This window comes from Pipra filicauda, unplaced genomic scaffold, assembly GCF_003945595.2.
Source record: "Pipra filicauda isolate LSUMZ 115617 unplaced genomic scaffold, ASM394559v2 scaffold20_size4479445_pilon, whole genome shotgun sequence".
NCBI lineage: Eukaryota > Metazoa > Chordata > Aves > Passeriformes > Pipridae > Pipra > Pipra filicauda.
Window position 1 is genome coordinate 2,137,340 of NW_024104321.1, and position 19,570 is coordinate 2,156,909.

At 34.8% G+C, this 19,570-nt stretch overlaps 1 protein-coding gene across 3 annotated transcripts in view; it reads left to right on the top strand.

Moving 5' to 3' along the window:
• Positions 1–19,570, top strand: part of MMP16 (matrix metallopeptidase 16) — a 170,476-nt gene that overhangs the window by 103,743 nt on the left and 47,163 nt on the right. For all 3 annotated transcript variants that reach the window (XM_027736507.2, XM_039380969.1, XM_039380970.1), the window contains one exon: positions 17,318–17,479. In XM_027736507.2, the coding sequence (XP_027592308.1) occupies positions 17,318–17,479 (162 nt within the window). The remainder of the gene's footprint in view (positions 1–17,317; positions 17,480–19,570) is intronic.

The following is a 19,570-nucleotide window of genomic DNA, read 5'->3' on the forward strand; positions in this document are numbered from 1 at the left end:
CTCTATATGCCTTTTGAGGTTCAGTTTTGTACAGCAGTTTTCAAAAGATATTTCTTGTATTAATGAATTTTAAGATATCTTGAATGAAAAAATCAAGTGAAAGTAAAATGATACTATCTCTAAGACTCTTCTTTTATGTATCTTAGAACATTGAACTTTTATAATAAAAAGTTTTTATGAAGATTTAGCATGAAGGTTTAATATGTATCATTGGAATTTTTTTCTGCAAATTTAATAAGTTGTATACTTTGGTGTACTAATATACTTTTTTTCAGGGGCACATATTCCTGTTAGAATGGAATATTTACAGAACAAAGCTGGAAGATTTGTGCAAAATACACGATAGTTAAAATAAACATTTTAGCAATGCAAGTTCTCTAAAGAATTTTGGCAACTCTTAGTTTCATTGTTGAAATGGGGTGAACTGTGAATTGTAGGTCATAGCTATTGTCCAAAGAAAAGTCTCTTGTCATTGTAACTCTAGAAATAGAAATATATGTGCATTTGATCTGTATATGCCTGTTTAACTGATTTGTGCCTTCCAGTTATCAGGTAGGCCAGGTTTATCTTACTGTGTTGTTTAGGAATCCTGAAGGATCATCCAGAATTTATTTTTTTTTTGTACCTGGACAAAATTTCCAGGTGGAAAAAGAAGACAAGCATGCCATTTGGGATTGACAGGAAAGAAAGACTTACAGCTCTCTTAGGCTTCATATCATTTTGAGCTGAGTCTCAGAGCACTGAAAAGCAGAAGTTTGAAAAATATATTTATGATCTTAGCTATGAGTCATTTTTCCCAGGTGAGTGTCATTTTCTTTTAAGATTCATTGCTCCAGTAGTCCAATAGTCACCTTCATGTAGTTTTATTTGAAATCCAGTAGAATGGGAAAAAGATTTGGTGATTTTTTTTTTTATTTTTAAATTAACTCTCACCCCAAAAGGCTGATTTTCTCTGATTCCTCTTCTAGTGTTCTAGAGGTTTTAAAGCACAGAGCAACTTGGTTATTTAGCAGAAAGAATGCAAAAATAAGACCCTCTTGAAAAGTTTTAGCCTCATTCTCCACCTTGTACTACACTAATGAAAATTATTTACGTGCTGTCTACCTCAGACAACTTCTTGAGGTGCTTTCATAAACTGTTGTCCTTTTTAAAATAATTTTCATTCTAAATAAGGAATCATATATAAAGTCAATATTCTGAGTATAGTTAATTTCTACAGTAATTTATCCTGACTTGCAGAATACTTCCGGGTTTTGTTGAATTGATGTTTTATTTCTTATCATGTGTGGTTGATTTTCTTGTGTTTTCCTTGTGTTTAATAATATTCTAGACTGAAAGGACAGTTGCAACAGAAATACATTATCAGCACAGTGTGTTGCTGCTTTCCTTTGTTCTCACTTCAGTGGCATGTTGGCTTATCAAACATGTCCTAGGAAGAGATCTGTGCTCCTCCCTTGTTCTGAAGAATGAATAAGGCTTTTGTAGGAGTAAAGACTAATGGGGCTGTTGCTCAGGAAAAAACCTCCTGTCATACAATTTTATACTTGCAGACTTTCTACAGCGATATATTTCTTTGCTTTCATAATACCCTGTAAGCAAGTACAGCCAGTACCTCAACTCCCGCTGAGCTGTGGAGGTCTTTTCTCTGAATTTCCTCCCATAGTGCTGCAGGTGATGCTACAAGTATTGGCTAGAAGGAAGGACAAGAGACTTACCATCACAGGAAAGCAGTGGAAACCAGGACAGAATTTATTTTGGTAGGGAATGAGGGAGATACTGGAGGATAAAATGTTCTTGGGGGGTTTTTTGCATGGTTGGGAAATTGTATTCTTCAAATACTTTGTACAATGTGTATGTGTTGGTCTGTAGGTTTCCTTCTACTATAGTAGAAGAAGAAACAACGTTCAGGAATAGCAAATCAGAATGGCTAGGGTTGTTACAGGAAAATGTTTCATAAAATGTATACTTAAAAATTTAAAAATGGAAAGGAATAAACAGGAGATGAAAATCAAGTTACATAAATAACTATCTGAAAAATCGATACATTAAGAAAAACTTTAAATTCTTGTTTTCTTCTGAACTTAACAACTGTAAAGAAAAATAAGAAAAAGGAAAAGGAAGAAATCTTAACATACCAGTCTTGAGGCTAGAGAAAGATTTCCTTGCTCCCATGACTCCAATCCTTTTAGGTGATATATATTTTTTATATATCATTTTTTTAATTCAAATTTTATGGACAATGAATGATGTCACTAAATCCAGAAAAGGACAATTACTTCTTCCTAAGAGTGGCAGTACTTTGGTGATATTGTATTATCAAAAACCTCAACAGAAGTCTTTTTTAAGTATTTTCTTCAATGACAATATTTCAAATCACTGTGATGAAATTCAAAGTCACTGCCAGGAAGGGGCTGGGGTAGCTACTGTCTCTATAAATTTTCTAGTAGCTTGCAGAAAAATCCTTTCTTTAGCCCTATCTTTCTGTATCAAAACTGAAAGGGGCATTCTTATTAGCCTTAGTGCATTGGTTTATCAAAATTGATTTCACATTTGTCTGGCTACATGCACTTAAGTTGGTTTAAACCTCTTTAAAGCAGATATTTTTTCTGGGAAATTACTGAGTGCATCTAAACCTATTTAAGGGAGCGTTATACCAGTTTAAATTGAGAGTGCACTACTTTTAACTAGATTAGTTTAAGATTGACCTACTTGCCTCAAGTGCAGCTTTTTAAAACAGGGTCAAATTTAGAAGTAGTGCTTGAGGAAAACAGGGATTTCTTGGGAGCTTAGTTTTCAAGCACCTTAGACATGATACCTAACGTACCAATTACTGGATAAAATGTGACCATAGAACTATGTCTTCCAGCAGCAGAAAATATTTGGCAAAAACTAAGTTTCAGTTCTCTGTAGATAAACACGGCAGATCAGTAGTGGTAATTTGATACTTTTGTCTTCATATCATATCTACAAGGGAAATAGAAGTCAAAGTAATATATGTGATTTTTTTACCTCTGTAGTGAATTTACCAAGGCAGTAACTGTAGCATACTGAAATTCTTCAGAAAACAGTTCTTCCATCAAAGAACCTACAGTAGATAATAACAAGTGAAACTCCAATACAGAAGTAATAAATGGTTTTAGTGTACAGTAACATTTAAATGTAAGGAGAATATTACTGCAGAGTGCTTGCATACATGTGGAATATTTGTAACTTGTAACATAAAACTGCATCTTTGGAAAAACAAACCTAAAAATTCAGGAATTCATGGAGGGTTTTTGTTAACTGTCCAGCATTCAAACATTATTCAAGTTTGCAGGCAATAAAAAGAAAACAAACAAGCAAACCTGTCACTTTGTACCATGCCATTTGTAGGTTGCCAAGTAAAAGCTTCTTGGACCTGATGCAAATACAGTATCTAGTGTAATGTACTTGGATTCTAGTTAGTGCATAGATTGTGCTGTGAGCACTGTGCTGGCAGCCAAGAAAAATTTATGAAAATCCTGATCTCTGAACTGCATAGATCAACTTGTAGTAAATTTCTTTTGGCTGCCAGTGTGGTTGACACAGTGCAGGAGATATATGCTGCTGGAAATGTGAACCAGTGGAGTTGTGAAAACCATCTCCTAAGGGAGCTCTGTGTCTCGAACTGTCCTCGTGTCAGATGCTATGGTTAGGTATAAAGGAAGCCAAGCATTTCAGATCAAAGGATTTATTAACATGACTTTAGTTTGATAAAGCATAGTGCTCTTACTTAATTGATTATGTGTGTTTTTAATAAGCACTTAACAATATCAAATTTGATTGGTAATCAAGAAGTGTTATCCTAGTTCTGTACTAGGATAAACGTGTAAAAGATTAATATTTTATTTGAATTTTTATTGTATTTTACTCGTGTATGTACTTGTAAACAAAGAGTTGCAAACATGGTTTCAGATCAAAGACTATCCCACAAAATATCCTATCTCCAGTTAATGACTATTAACAGATACATAAGGAAGAGAATAAGAGTAGGACGAACATATGGCAACAAAACCCCAGCATATTCCCTCTTAGCTTTCAATAGTCTGTGTCTCATTGAATTTCTGAGGCACAAGCCATATTTTTGTGTTTAATAGCCTATGACGGATTTCCTTTCATGAATTGGTGTAATCTCTTTTTGAACTCATGCAAGCATTTGGTATCCACAACATCCTATGGCAATATGTCCTATAGTTTAAGCAGATGTGAAATACTACTTCTTTCTGAATTTTGAACCTGACATTGATAAATTCATTTTAAGCAGATGGTTGTTCATATTGTGAGGAAGTAATTTTCTAATAATTTTATCTATTCCATTATAATTTATGTGTCATATCTTGTTTCCAGGATAACGAGACCAAGCCTGTTGAGTTGTAACTTTGTTTACACATAGTTGTAAGGTTAAGGAGGCACAACTTCTATTTTAAATTTGAACTATTTAAGTGCAATATTATAACATTACATAATGATGAAGATGCCAGGATAATATTTAGAAGAACTGTGCAAGTCACAGGCAAATGGAATATCGATTGATTCTCCTAATTTCACTAGTTTCCCTGATGTCCAATTTAATTCAGGAGTCAATTAACACAGATAACACTTTCTGTCACTAAAATGCAAAGCTTTCACTATTTAAAAAGCAAACGAGTCTTTCCCTGTCAGTAAGTGCATGCTGTGGTGATAGAATTAAAAAGGGTCAGTCTGTCCTCAAACTTCTCAAACCTTCCATGGATTATACTTGCTTGGTGTGCATGTACCCACCTATCCCATATACAAGATCTTACTTAAAATGATAACTCTTAGATATTCAGTGTCTGATGGATAAAATGTATCCTTGAAAATATGGTTACGGTATGCAAAGCTGTGCTTGAGAATAGAAAAATCCCTTTCAGTTATTGAAGAGATGGGAAATTATTTAAAAAACAAACAAAAAATTAAGGGCCCTAGCTGCTTGTGAAGACTCAGCCATTGGACATAGAAATATGCAGATAGGAGAAGAGGATCTGTCTGCTGGACTACACCTACTGGCTGGAAGCCAGATGATGGAAAGTGTTAACTGTTGGCAAGGTAATGACCTCATTTTTATATTTTTGGGGGAGTTTTTTTGCTTTCATGAAGCACCCTTTTGGCTTTGAGGAAAGCACTTCATTTGCATGTCATTGAAAAGGAAATCTGTTAAACATTGGCTGTCAGTGAAAGCAGTCTTGTGGATGAATCCAGCCCTATATTCTAGATGTGTGTTTAACGAGATGCTTTTCATACATCCCAGGGTCTATCAGGGCACTATATTATACTCTCAGTTTCCTTCTTGGCCTAAAATTGTCACATGCCCTATTATGCAAACAGAAAGAGAGGCTGAGGAATATGTCAGGCGGACTGACTTTGCAATAGTCTTAATTAAAACAATGGGAATGTAGACGACAACATGCATCTTACATTGTGCTTTCTGTGTCTACAGAAGCAAGGTGATATTTATACTGTCGCTCATTTGCCGGTGAGATGGTCGTGATACAGGTTGCAACCCAAAAAGGCAGCATAACCTGAGCCAAATAATTGCATATTGCTTCCATCACAGTGTAGGTAAACACAGATCGTTCCAAGCCTTTCTGGAGTATTTAGTGAAGTTGCAAACTCAGCTGTTCATTCAAACTGCAACTGTAGGTTGTTTCCCTCGTACCAGGGCCAGCAGAACAAACTGCTTATGTTTGCCATCTGCCTCAGTTTGCGATCAGCTGTCCAATCTTAAACTGCTAATGAAAAGTGTTACAGCAGGCCTGGCTGACTTTGCATCGAAATAAATGAGGAAAGTTCACATTGTCTGTTGCATCAACTTTGCTGCCAAGGAAACATCTAGCTGAAAGGCAGTATGGGTCCTTGCAGACAGTTTTGGCAGCATTTGCACCTACATTCACTGAAAAAGAACTGCCGTTTTGGGGTTTTCTTTAGAGATGTCTTTGTCTCAAACAACTGTTTATGCAACAATGAAGTCAAGTTTATCTCCCAAAATGGATTAATTTAATCAGACCCTCATATTAGTCTACTAGGAGAACTGAGTTTACATGAGGAAATTTAACTGAAAAATGTTTGTTAAAATTATTAGTAAGTTGAAACTAACAATGTTGGAGTTTTTGGGTTTGTTTCTGATTTTCTCCCTGCATTATGTTGGAGAAGACCATTGGGAAGGCATTTTTGCTTAAGCAAATAGATTTATTTTGAATGAGTCCATACATAAAATGTGGGCCAGCCCCTTCATGATTGTTTTTTCAACCTCACAACACCTCACATGTGAGGAATGACAAAGAAAAAAAGTAACACTACACACATAACGAATAAATAAAAAAATAAATAAATCTAGGTCCTACCTTAATCTTTCCTCCTCTTAGAAAGAAGCTTAGAAGATTTTGAGTCCTGAATCCGAGAGAGCTTCATATAATTTTTATACATGTCAGAAAGTTATAGAGAAGGAGGGAAAAAAAAGAAAAAAATTAAAATGTTCCAGTGCTTTTTTTGTCTTATCCTCTGTGCATTTTCATGTGTGCTCCATTAGCTTACATAAAGCAATATTTCTTTAAAATGTATAATACAAAAATAATAGTAATAAAACTAATGCTAATAATAAGGAAACTGCCTTATGAGCTATCAAATTTCACACCATAGATTGAATTTCAGGTTCTTGAAAGATTACTTACTATGGAGAGCTTGTGAAAAGCCATATCTCAAACGTTTGGTTAAAAAAAAAAAAAAAAAAAGAGAACATTCCCTTTATTACTGCAAATAAAGTGAAAAGAGTTCACAACATTAATTAATAGCTTGAAATGATTTATTTTTCTTTTCAGTCTGATCTGCTAGTAGCAATAATTTAGGAAAGAGGCATTATCTATGAACCTCAAATTCTTCCTTTAAACAGAAAGTGACATTTCAGTCATTTAAAGCAGGCATCAGGCTTAGCACTCCAACTCTCATGTGATCCAGAGATCATAAAGTCTCTATTTGTTGCTACGACCACTTAATGGAGACTTTTTCACCAAGACAGCAGATTTAGGACATACCGAAGATGTTCTATAGGATATTATTACTGCACTGCCTTCTCATTTCTCCTGCCTTTTTAGGGACAAACAGAATCTGAAAAATCATGTTTCCAATTGATAGGGATGTTGTCATGGTTTCCTGAGAGAATGAGACAAGAATTTTACAGTAATTACATATTTATTTATTAGTCAGAAATTTAATGGATTGTTTTTGAAAAAGTAGAAGAATGTAAGATAACTCTAAAATATAAGATAGTATTATATTTGACTTGTAAGAATAGTATAAGATTAACTAATGAAAGATTTTCTGCAATATCTGCTCTCAAACCTAGAGAATAATTTGTTTTTCCTGACAATTCTTCATTTTAAAATACCCAAACCATATGATCTTGAGGGAAAAATGTTTTTAATCTATATTCAGGCTCCTTCCTAACAGATTTGAGTTCCAATAGCTGGAAACATCTACAGCTTAAACATCAGGTTGGGGAAGTAAAGATCAAAGCTGAAAAATCAAAAAGAACCATGCAAATTAAAAGAGCAATATTTTTTGTGCAAAATGTTTTCTGTTGGTGTTTGTTTGTTTTGTTGGTTTTGTTTGGGTTTTGGAGGTGTTTGTTTGTTGTTGATGTTGTGGTTTTTTGTTGTTTTTCTTTTCCCTAGTGGACAGATTTAAGTTTCTACTTCAGGTCTATGTGAATGCTTCCTGGTTTTGTACATATATCACTCAAGTCCATATCCTGTACTTCTATAATTAATGTTTTGCCACGGACTTAAATGAAAAGACCTAAATCAAAAGCCAGAAGACTTGAGGGTGTGGAATTAATCTGACCATATGTTGATGTTTATATCTGACTTAATCTCATGAAGTCCCCTTTAGAGTTAGAGGAGAGATATATTGCCTTCCTGGGTAAGGTTAGTTGCATCCTGAAGTGGATGTCTAAAATAAACTAGATGAATCATGTTCTGAAAAACCTGTTTCTCATGTCTTGCTGTGAGGGGTGCAGGTATAGGCATTTGTTTTACAGTGTTGTATAGCTAGATAACTTCCACCAGTGATGTTGAATCATACCATTTCAGATTAGAGGAGAACCAAAGTGATAAGTGCTTCAAAATTACTACCAACTGGGGTAAAAAGAAATCTGTTAGTCACAGAAATGCCTGTTTTGGGAAGAGCTCAGTGTAATACTCAGAAAAGGTAATTGCTGGTGTCAGCCATCTCCCATCTCTCTTGGTATGGCAGGACAAACACTCTTCTATTGGTCTAAATATGGTATTTCACAAATAGGTTGCACCTCTGAATATTTGAATGCATAGCTGATAGTATGGTAATGTGTAAACATACTTTTAGTTTCCCATTTTTAAGAATCATATATAGCTCCTTTCTTACAATGCAGTTTAGGAACTGATAGAATGTAAGTATGAGGAAAGGGGATTATCACTGAGTATTCAGGACACCAAAGATACATTAGTGACATGGAATTAATGTTGCTATCTGTACTCCAGCTAGCAGGGCTAGTGGAAGCAGCAAAAGTATTAGGGCCTGAGCTTCAGGAAGAGTTAGCAACTAAAATATAGATATATATCAACAGTCAGTCCTTAGCTGGTTTGGGTTTTTAATGATCACTTATGCTACTGCCAGGGCTGGCCATAGTGGCTGGCAGAGGTGCAGAGATAATGGTCCTGACATGCCTATATGGCAGAGCAGCTGTGGAATATAGTGCCCCCAGTGACTCTGCACTCAGCTCCCTTCTTTCCAGTGGGAAGCTCTGGTCTGAAAACCATCAAACATGGGATCTCTGGCATTGCCCCTTCTCCCTGCCAGAGCCAACCACTGTCACCTCAGTCTGGGGTTCTGCTGAGCTCCTAACTCATAGAAGGGGAAGTGTGCCAGGATTGACTTCTGCCCTGGCTAACATTCTCATGTCCAGTCTTTCCTGCACTTTTGCAGGGGCAACAAACTCCTGCTTTCATCTTCCTCTATAAGCAAATTCTTTCATAGGCTTTCCTCTGCTGGGAGGCCCAGAAGCATGACTTAGCAGCCTGACCATCTTATCCTTTCCAGCACCCTTTGTGCTGTCCTCTTCGAGGCTGCCCCTCCCTGGCAGGTGCTCAGGCATCTCCGTGCCAACAAGTGCCAAGAGTCACTGGCGTCGAGACCACAGTATTCTTCAAGTGCTAAAGAGGCTCACAGTGGTTCCTTTAGCTGTAGGAACATACAGCTGTATGGATATAGAATCATAGCATCTTAGCAGCAGATTATCCAATAGATCAGAGCATTTCATGTGGGTAAATTTTAACAAAGTAAAACCAAAGTAGCAGGTTTGTCTTTCTGTCACTTTTTCCATGTACATGATCCCCAGTTTGAAGCTGTCTCAATTTAAAATATGGTGCACACTTGGATAAGGTCTCTCTTTGAAGTCTGCAGACTTCTTAGAAAACATGTCAGTTTTTCAGATCAGAGAACTTTTAAGGATTTTTTTCTTCTAATCTCTTTGCCAATTAGTATTCAAAATTCCCACTTCTTTTTATCAGCAGTCCAATGGAAAAAAACCAAAAACCAACAAATGACAAATCATCTTGACATTTTTCCTTAATATGAATTAAACAAGCAAAATAACAGTGAAGGAAGAATGGTTCGTATAAAAAAATTCATATATATATGTACACATATATATATATACACATACACACCACTATGTCACGTTCTCTTTAAAAAATTTCAAAATCATATGTATGTGTTAAGTAGATACCATGATACGGTAAGAATAATGGCCTAGTTTTGATGAGTTTAATGTGAGTTAATTTAGAGGATAATATAATTGCTCTCAGTAGTTTAACTGACATGGAGTGAAAAAAAAAAATCTGTGCAGAGAGCCAACACAGGATTTACACATAAATGAAATGCTATGTGCATTCTATTGCAGGGATTTTGGTGGTCTATAGGACCTTTTCAGAGTTCTGAAAGGTGGTGAGACACTGGAACAGGCTGCCCAGAGAAGCTGTGGATGCACCATCCCTGGAAGTGTTTGAGGCCAGGTTTAATGGAACTCTGAGCAACTTAGTCTAGTGGAAGGTGTCCCTGCCCATAGCAGGAGGGTTGGAACTAAGGTGGTCTTTAAGGTCTCTTCCAACCCAAACAATTCTATGATTTCTGCCTCATGGCAGGTTACGTCTGTTGTGAATATTTTCAGTGTGACTTTGACTTTGTCCTAGTATTTACAAATATTTCTTCAGAGGTGGACACACAGGACATTTGGGCAAATGAAGACAAAAAAATCATCCATTCAAAACAAAGGAAGGCACGGTGTTAAAAAGCCAACACTTCAGCTGAGTGGCTTAGAGGCAAATTCTACATTTGTTTTTGTCACTTGACTTACCCACAGGACTATGGAGGATAGTTGAGAATTGTATGATACACACTCTTTTCATGCACGTATCCAAATCTTCAATCTGAGCATGTGTTCATTCTCACAGCCATCAGAAAGAAGTTTTAAATACTTCTCTAGCTTATTGTTTCTACTAAAAAACAAAAACAGAAACAAAGAGAAGACAGGAAAGAGTATAAATAGATAAGGCTGCTGCAGTATTTGCAGCATTTGTCATTGCATTGGACTACTGGGAAAAAAAATAGCATAAATGTTATTTAGCAACAAGGGTAATGATCAATATATTTTGAAACATTTTACTATCGTGAACTTGCTGAGATAAATTAATTTGGAAAGGTCTTTTCTAGCAAAATGCAAAATTCCATCATAATTCAAATTTATTTAAGATAGTTATTATCTAAAGATGACCATGAAAACATTCAAAATGAAACTTTCAGTCTGTTAATCAATATGAATTTATTACTAATGGAATGAAAGTACCATTTGAAAATAATATACAAATTCAGTAGTGGACCTGAGTGATGAAGTTGTTCTCAGGAGCTAGAAATTCAACATAAATGTAGGGATTTTTTTTAGTTTGCTAGGTTCCCTGTCACAGCAGGGTTTCCTCAAAACATGAAATAAAACCATAAGCATTTTATTTGCAGAAGGAGCACATACCATCATATTGATGCAAGCTCTCATGTCTTCTTTACATCCCCTAGGAGCGTCTCCAACTACTTCACATCTCTCCTTTTGGAGAAGTTGATATTGATTCGCTAGTCAGAATAGTTTTCAAGTTTTTCAGCACTAGTGATTGAAACTGTGAGAAACAAAGTAGAAATATCCTTATACCCATGCCTTTTATAGAAAGAAAATTAAAAATACGTAAAGTAATTAATTCCACCCATATCAAGCAATTTACTAGAAAGTTATAGAATGTACTTGGTAACAGATCTAAGTAAGGCAGAAATTCTTACCTTTTGCATGTCCTTGCCTTCCAAAGCACAGGCTGATCTGTATTATAAAAGAATGTGGTCTTCTGAATTCTTCTAAATTGTGCCCACAATATGCAGAAACAGTTAAACTCTGTCAGGAAGGACATACGCACTTCTAAACTCACATGTCCTCTTCACATCTCATCAACGATCTGAGTCACCTGAAGACAGTGTTTCTCTGTAGGAATATGCCCTTTTCAAATTTCAAGCAAGCAAACTTAAATTTCACACTAATCTGTTCATCTTTTTAGAATAGAATAGGGTATCAAAAATATACACATATCGTTGTAGGTATTCTCAATTGTACACAGAGTAATTAGTACATACTTTGTCTGTACCTCCCTCTGTTTCTGCATATATACCTATGTCTTCTCGAAAAGATTTTATTGTGTATGTTAGTGTATGTAATAATAGAGTGAAAGAAGACATTTTTATGTCATTGTCTTTTGTCACAATGAAAAAGCTAAATTTATAGATATATTACTGAAAAATTATTGTTTAAAATACAGTGTGTAAAAAGTAGATGCACTAAATTCATATAGAAAATGAATATACATTTTTATTTAAACCCACAAAAAATTAGTTTAACTCTTCATTTTTCAAAGCTGCTGCATCCATCTTTTAGAAAAACTTTCTTTCCAAAATAACCACCAAGCTACTAAATTTTAGTGCCAATGGCAGAAGTCTGAGATAATGTCAAGCAACTATATATGATTTCTTAGACTGGAAAAAGTTGCACCTTTATTTGGGTAAGAGTATGCCTATGATTTATATTTAGGTCCATGTATACTCTCAGTATAGCATATATATACATATATTGTGCTTATGTAAGTGCATACGTAATGTATATGCTCAGTTCCACTGTATTGTAATAAGGTCAGAAAGAGAAAGAATCTTCTTTTATGACTGACTGTTGAAATAGCATGTTCAAATTCTGTGCTGTCTGGAAAGGATAGGAATAACAAAGATACAAAACTTTTTTTTTTTTCCACTTCTCTGTATGCTTTGTAGACTAAGAACCTTACTCTAGAGTTTGTGATATTTTATCTGGCAGAGATTATCAGCATTGGTTTGATGAGTCAAATGGGGGAACAGAATAATGAAAATGCAAATTCTGAATACGTCTAACAGAAACTTATGGATAGTATGTGTGTGTAATATTTCTGATTAGATATGAATTTGCCTTTGAAGTACTGACTTGTTGATAATGGGACTGTAAAAGAAGTTTTTCTTGTGCAGATTTGCATTTCAGATTTATATGGATTTAATTGGAAAATATCTATTTACATCACTTGAAAAATTAAGTAAAATACACTTTGGAAGGAAGAGTGTATGTGTGTAAAACATCTTTGTATTTTTGCAGTTTATTATTTGAAATTCAGTTTCTAGATTTTTTTGTTTTTCTCTGGATGGAGAAGTCTTCAAAATTGAAGTCACATGTTAAGACACTAGGGTATTGCTTTTATAAATTGAACTCAGGTACCATAGAATGGGAATTAAGATCTTCAGACCTAGGTTTTCTTGATAGCTTACTATGGACAAACATATTAGCTTTGTTTATCTGTAGACATGAAAAATAGTGTATATACTACCTACAGGGAAAAGTTTCCCCATACAACATGCTCCACGGTGCTGGCTGTTGAATATTTGATATAGTAATACATATTTATATTCTGGAGTTTGGGCAGTGCTTGTAAAGTCAGGCAGATTTAGTGCCTAAAATAGTTTAGAGCCTCAGAGAAAAGTGTCAGTATAAAAATAATAATTTTGTCTTAGTTTTTACACACAGTATCTTTATTTTTTCCCTTGTGAAATCAAACTTGAGATAAAATAAGAAAAAAAATCACAATCTTTTTGAGCTTACAGCCATTCTGTTCCAAATCTCCATGATAATGGAGAACACAAGAACAGAGATGCACAAATTTTGGACTTGTGAAATATATTTTCTAATATTTTTATACTACTCTGTCGATAAATACAAGGTGTAACTGAGGCTATCACAAAGAATATTCACCATTGTATATCCTTCAGTGGCAACTTTTACTTTAAAAATCATCAGAGTCATATGGATTTTAACTTTGTTACTCTCAACTTGTTTGTGGTGGTGCTTCATTTTGCTGAGTGGATTGAAATATGTGTTTCTACTTGGATAATGTATGCTGAAATATAGAATCTTTTGGGACTCTCTCCTTCAATGATGGGGACTGAAAATGTAAAAAGTACCCAATGTCAATAGGATAACAAAGCTAGCCTGAGCTGGTATGACTGTTTACTTACCTTTACACTCCTTCATCTTACTATGAGTACTGGCCAAGGAGCTGAAGTTGGCCTACTATCAACCTTGCAGTCACAAGTACACTTCCATGCAGTCCTGAAAGAGCCAGCGAGCACTTAGGGTTGTCCTGCTCTCTCACTAGTTTGTTACAGTAATGTCGAGATGCTCAGGGCAAGTCTGCTCCCTAAAGCAATGCTGGCCTGAGTAATTGTTGCCTGATTGGAGAAATCTAATTGTATGCACAGAAAGAAGAGTGGAAACTAAGATAATAAGGTCTTACCTGCATTGGACTCACATCCTGAGCTAGTTTAAACCTCAGTTTCAATGCATTAAGTTATTTGGGTCAGTTTAAATTCAGGATGCCCTGAAGACAATCATGACTCTTGATGGAAATTGTTGTGAATAATGGGGCTATTTGACTACAAGTAGAAAATATGTTGCCTGTTAAATCATTGTCACCCCAGGCAAGAATATTATGCTCCTAGCTCTTTCCTGTGACCTTCTCTCTTCCCCCTTATTCATTCGCTCAAGGGCTACTCTGCCTTTGCCACACTTAATAGCTCCCCTGATGGCTGAAAGTTGCATTGCATGGGGTGGAAATAAATACTCAATCCAGAGGAACAGTCAGATGCTGAATGTAATGTCTTTTTTTTTTTTTTTTTAATTTTTACATAATCTCCCCTATTCAAAAGGCAAAGGGAGAAAGTCACGCTAAGAAACAGCCAGCCCTTGCATAATATCTGTTATCTGACATGGTCCCACTGTCATTTGGAAGCACTACTCTAAAAGCCCTCTACCATATGCTCGTTATCTCTGATCCCAGAAGGAAGGTATACCAGTATCTGAAAGTGCTGTTTATTTATTTCTCTGTTACTGTGTACTTCACCTTTCAAAGTCAACATGGACCAAAACACAGAAATTCCTGGAGATCTGTATGGGGAATCAATAAGGACTGATAACCAAAGAATGTATTAATTCTTCACGCATTGCATAACTGGTACAAATAGAAGCAGTAGACTCTTCCAAGACTGTTTGTTAACCGTGGTTTCTTGAAATTTTAGAAAGTATAACAAGTTAACTTCCCAGATGTCCTGCCTCAAATAGTAGAGGTTGGATTCCGCATGTAAAACACTTTTTGGTCTACTGATACTAACGAGCCTAATTATAGCGGTAGAATAAATACTATTAATTAAAAACTATTTGAAAATGGTTCAGTCAATACTGTGGCCAACTTATGAGTGCAATTTTTAATATAGGACTTAGACTACTTAATATTCTTAATTATTATTTAGGAAGCATGGGTCTAGGAGGCAAATTTGCCCGTCACAGGTCTGAAAAGCAAAAGAAGGTTGCTTCTTAAATGTTTGAGTTAATACCAAGGAAAGAAATATTGCATTCTAATAAACCCAGTTTAGAACTCTAACTTCCATAAAATGCAGAAAAGAATGGAAAAATAATCTGAGACATGTTGTCATAGTACAATAGTTATAGTATAGTAACATGTTCTTTCGTGTCTTTTCAGCTTAAGCCTATGATTTTTTTAAAATTACATTAATTTGTCCATTATTAGTGCAGAATGAAAATATTTACAGAGTTCCTTCTGTGCGTCACTTCCAGTGCTGAGGTTAGCTATAGAAGCTGAGGATTATTCATATGAGATGATGTCAAGATCAGCTTTGTTTGCATATAAAAGGGCAGATTCAGACATCGAGACTCTTTGTCACCAGGACAGTCAAGCTTAGCAAACCTATTGCAACAGCACATTGAGAATCTGCTTTACTATAAAAAGAACAGCATCTAAGAAAAATATTGTCATAAAACACTTCATCTGGAAACCACATAATTATAAATGATAGGATAAACTTCTCATTTCTGGAAGCACATTATGTCACATTAATTTCTGAAAAATGTGATTTTTCTGCACAATTACATTGAATAAAATCATTCTCATATTTCCATATTAAGAATGAGAAGGTATGAAAAGACTCTGTGAACTAAGCACGCAGTTTTACTTGTGTCTGTTTTCATGCTTTTATTCAAACATTTATTTTACAAACATTAGCATGGCTCCATACATCATGAAGACATCTACTGCCAAGTGTTTTCTCTTTCATATGTACTTGGGAGAAAGTTTATTTATTTGTGTCAACAAGAGAAAAGACTTTAAAAATTGAAATACTATCAACTATGTCCTCAAAGTTCTGTAACATATATATGCAATTTTTTTTGCTAAATTCTTCTTAATATTATTACTATTAATATTATCGTACTTCTAGATCAAGTGCCAGCAGTGGAAAATAACTGTCTATCCCAAAAGAATTTACAGAATATAGGACAAGAGTTAACACTGACCATTTTCTTTTTCCAATGTGCGACTACCAGGCCACAGTATAGGCTTTAATTATTTATATTTTTCTTTCAACAAGAAACTACCTACTGTGGGTGACACCAATTTCCTTTGGGTCCAGCCATCTAACAGTTAGATGGTCAGCATAAGCTGGTAATCTAGAGTATTTCTCTTGTTAGTGGGACAGGATCACACTTCTGGAGGATAGTTCCTCCCATCCATAGGTGGTGAAAATGAGCAATATTCTGGATGTGACCCTTTCCAGCTTACTGGAATCTTTCTCTCGATGTAAAACATCTTCCCAAAGTCTCGTTTTGTGACAGGTTGACTACAACAGAATCTGTACGAAAGACTCATAGAAAGATATGCAGAACTAAGTCTTAGATAAGTAAAAATAGACAAAATTAATACCATAGAGGTCCAGCTCCGAAACTCTTTTAGAAACAATCTTATTGGCTTTGATTTGTGTTTGCTTCACGGAGTGCCATAATTCTACTGGCAAATCTTCCAGTTGTGTCAAATACCCTATAATAAAAAATTTAAAGATGCTTTTTAGAAGGAAATAACAAAAAAAATCAAATTGGTCTATTGTTTGGGTTTTTTAGTCCTACAAAAATAAAAAGATTCTAATACTTAAGCAAGCAACTACACTTATAAGGGAATTGCACAATGAAATATATAAGGACATCCTATTTTAAGAAGAATAGCACAACACCCAAATTTTCCTCATTAGGATTTCAGTTATGGTTATTCAGAAATGGACAACATCGACAAATAATCAGCAGGGGTCTGATTAGAAGTGTTTGGATGACTAAGTTCCCTGTGGGGTTTGTCCTAAATAGGTAGTCCTCAGTTTGTGAAGTTTAACACACAAAGCAAGGATATTTTCCTTTTGGAACTATGTCTTAATGAAAGCATTTCTAGTCAGGTTCACTGCAACATCAGCTTCAAGTCAGAAATTGCACACAAGCCTAGATGTGAGCTATGACACTTGAACCCTACACTTACCATGTGCATCACTTAAAAAAGTTTATGGTGTCTGTAACAGCATCATACATTAAAAAATAATGTTTTCCTTGTTTAAAAAAGAAAAAAAAAAAAGAGAAAACTGCTTTTGCTGCCACATTATCCTTTGTATCCTTGCTCATCTATTAATTATTAAGCATTACCTTGTGAAATTCAAATTCAGTGAAAATGTCTTGCAAGTGCAGAGCCTTCCACATGTGTTATTTCTGTTAATATGTTTATGGTTTCAAAGGGTTTTTTTCTTTTTCTTCTCTTCACAGGAAATGATCTCTTTCTAGTTGCGGTGCATGAACTGGGACATGCTTTGGGCTTGGAGCACTCTAATGATCCCACTGCAATCATGGCTCCATTTTACCAGTATATGGAAACTGACAACTTCAAACTACCTAATGATGATTTACAGGGCATCCAGAAGATATATGGTATGTCATGCTTTAATTAGACAGTGCAAGTGTTTCGCTTCAGAACACCTTTGAGGTCCTCCGACTGTCCATATCACTTCTCCAAAAGAGTTTGTTAGTATGGACTTAACCAGTCATTAGGCCAGAGTCCTCCTTGTGAGTAGATAATCCAAAGATTTTGGTGAAGATATCTTGCTTTGTTTCTGTTCACTGTTCACAACTTGCATTCAAATTTGCACTCATCTGGAATAGTAATTTCAAATGTTAAAAAAATCCATAAAGAAAATATTTGCAAAGGGATTCCAAACTATAAAAATATTAAGAAATACAGGCCTTTAACTATCATGAGCTTATTTGTACAGGAATCCAAGCTCATATAACTGGATGAATTGATTGCTTTTCAGTTTATAATTTATAATGCAAAACAGTCCCCTGGCTGTACAAAGTCTGCAGTCCCAGAAAAACCCTTTCTTGTGATTAATATAACAAATTGGTCTCAAAATACTGTTATCACCAGTGCAAGATTTTGAGCTACCTAGGAGGAAAAAAAAAAGCCTACTGCTTTAAAATATATTTGTTTAGGTTTTTTATGGCCTGATATAAAAGACACATGATGTAAATAAATTCTGCATTTATTGGATTCCATTTGACAAGGCAAGGTAATTGAAAATTTAAAAAAAAAGGCAAAACAGTAACATAATTATGATTATAGGTGAAATGTAACACTAACTGCCATATTACTCCCTTAAATTTCCAAAGACATAGTTTTGGGTTTGGTTTTAAAGACTTTGATTCTGTTGGTATATGTTAAATATTCTGTTTTTTCCTTTAAAAAAATATTTTATTTTTCTCTCCTGCAGTGAAAAATCTGTGGTATCTCTATGTTAATGCTCTGTATCCAGTACATATCATTTGCTTAATATTCCTCAATTAAATTTGTATTGGATTCAATTTTGTACTCTCAATTTATTCTGCTTAAAGGTTTGTCATGTTTATCTTGAATATTTTCAGGGACATTCCTTTTTTAGTTTTGCTACTAGAAAGTACAACTATTATCATGTGGAATTACTGTACTACTAATTAGAACTCTGCAGCATCCATGGTGTTTTATATTAAAAAGATTTTTAAAATATCATACAACAAGCACAGATATCTACTTCCATAAAGCATAAATAGCAATTTCAAAATAATTGGCTGATCAAGCAAACAAAGCTTTTTTTTCCTCTGTGATTAGCTGGAAGGAAGGTTGTTTCTCATGACCTCATAAGTTGGTAGTCTAGACTTAAGGGCTAGACAAGAATACTTTGCTGAAAACTAGCTGCTAAGCTCTAACAGCTGTGAGCTATACATTAGGAGAAATGTGTTACCCCTGGGAAGTAGTATCTGACATCACCACCAAATGGCATAAAAAAATTTGGTTTGGGGTTAAAAACTTTCCAACATGAGCTACTGCAAAACTGATTCCTTTGCTCCCTTTAAAATCAAAAGGTGATCTGGAATCATATGCCTCAATAAAAATGTCACACCTATTAAAATAATTACTTTGGTCTGCAGTATTCCTTGAAACACCATTATTAACTGTAAATTATAAATGTCACAAGTCTTAAAATTGTGAATAAAATAAATCCCTTATTAAATTGTATGACAACCAGTTGGCGAGTTTAAGATTTCCATGCACAATCCATCTTGTTCTTTTAAAAGTTTGTGTTTTTGTAAAATTCTCAGAAATTCAAACGCTATTTATGCAGTTTTAGAGTAGTCTTACTATTGAAAAGTATTTCTGAAGCTGGTCATGCAAATGGTTTTTATTTTTTGAAGTCGAAATGTGTTATGTGTTTAAATTATTTGGAGAGAGGCTTGAATAGAATGAACAAAATGAAAGTGTTCATCTTGTTTCCAGAAATCTTACTGATCCAACTGAAACTCCCTATCATTTTGTACGTGAAAAATATATTTAAATATTATTTGTAAATGTAGAAAGAGAAAAATATTTTCAGTACGCCCATTGCAAGTCATTCAGTATACAATTAGGATTATGATCAGCATCTGTCTAGGATGGCTTTTTGACTTTCAGGTAGAGAAATTATGAGTGGGATTCATATTTATTATGGA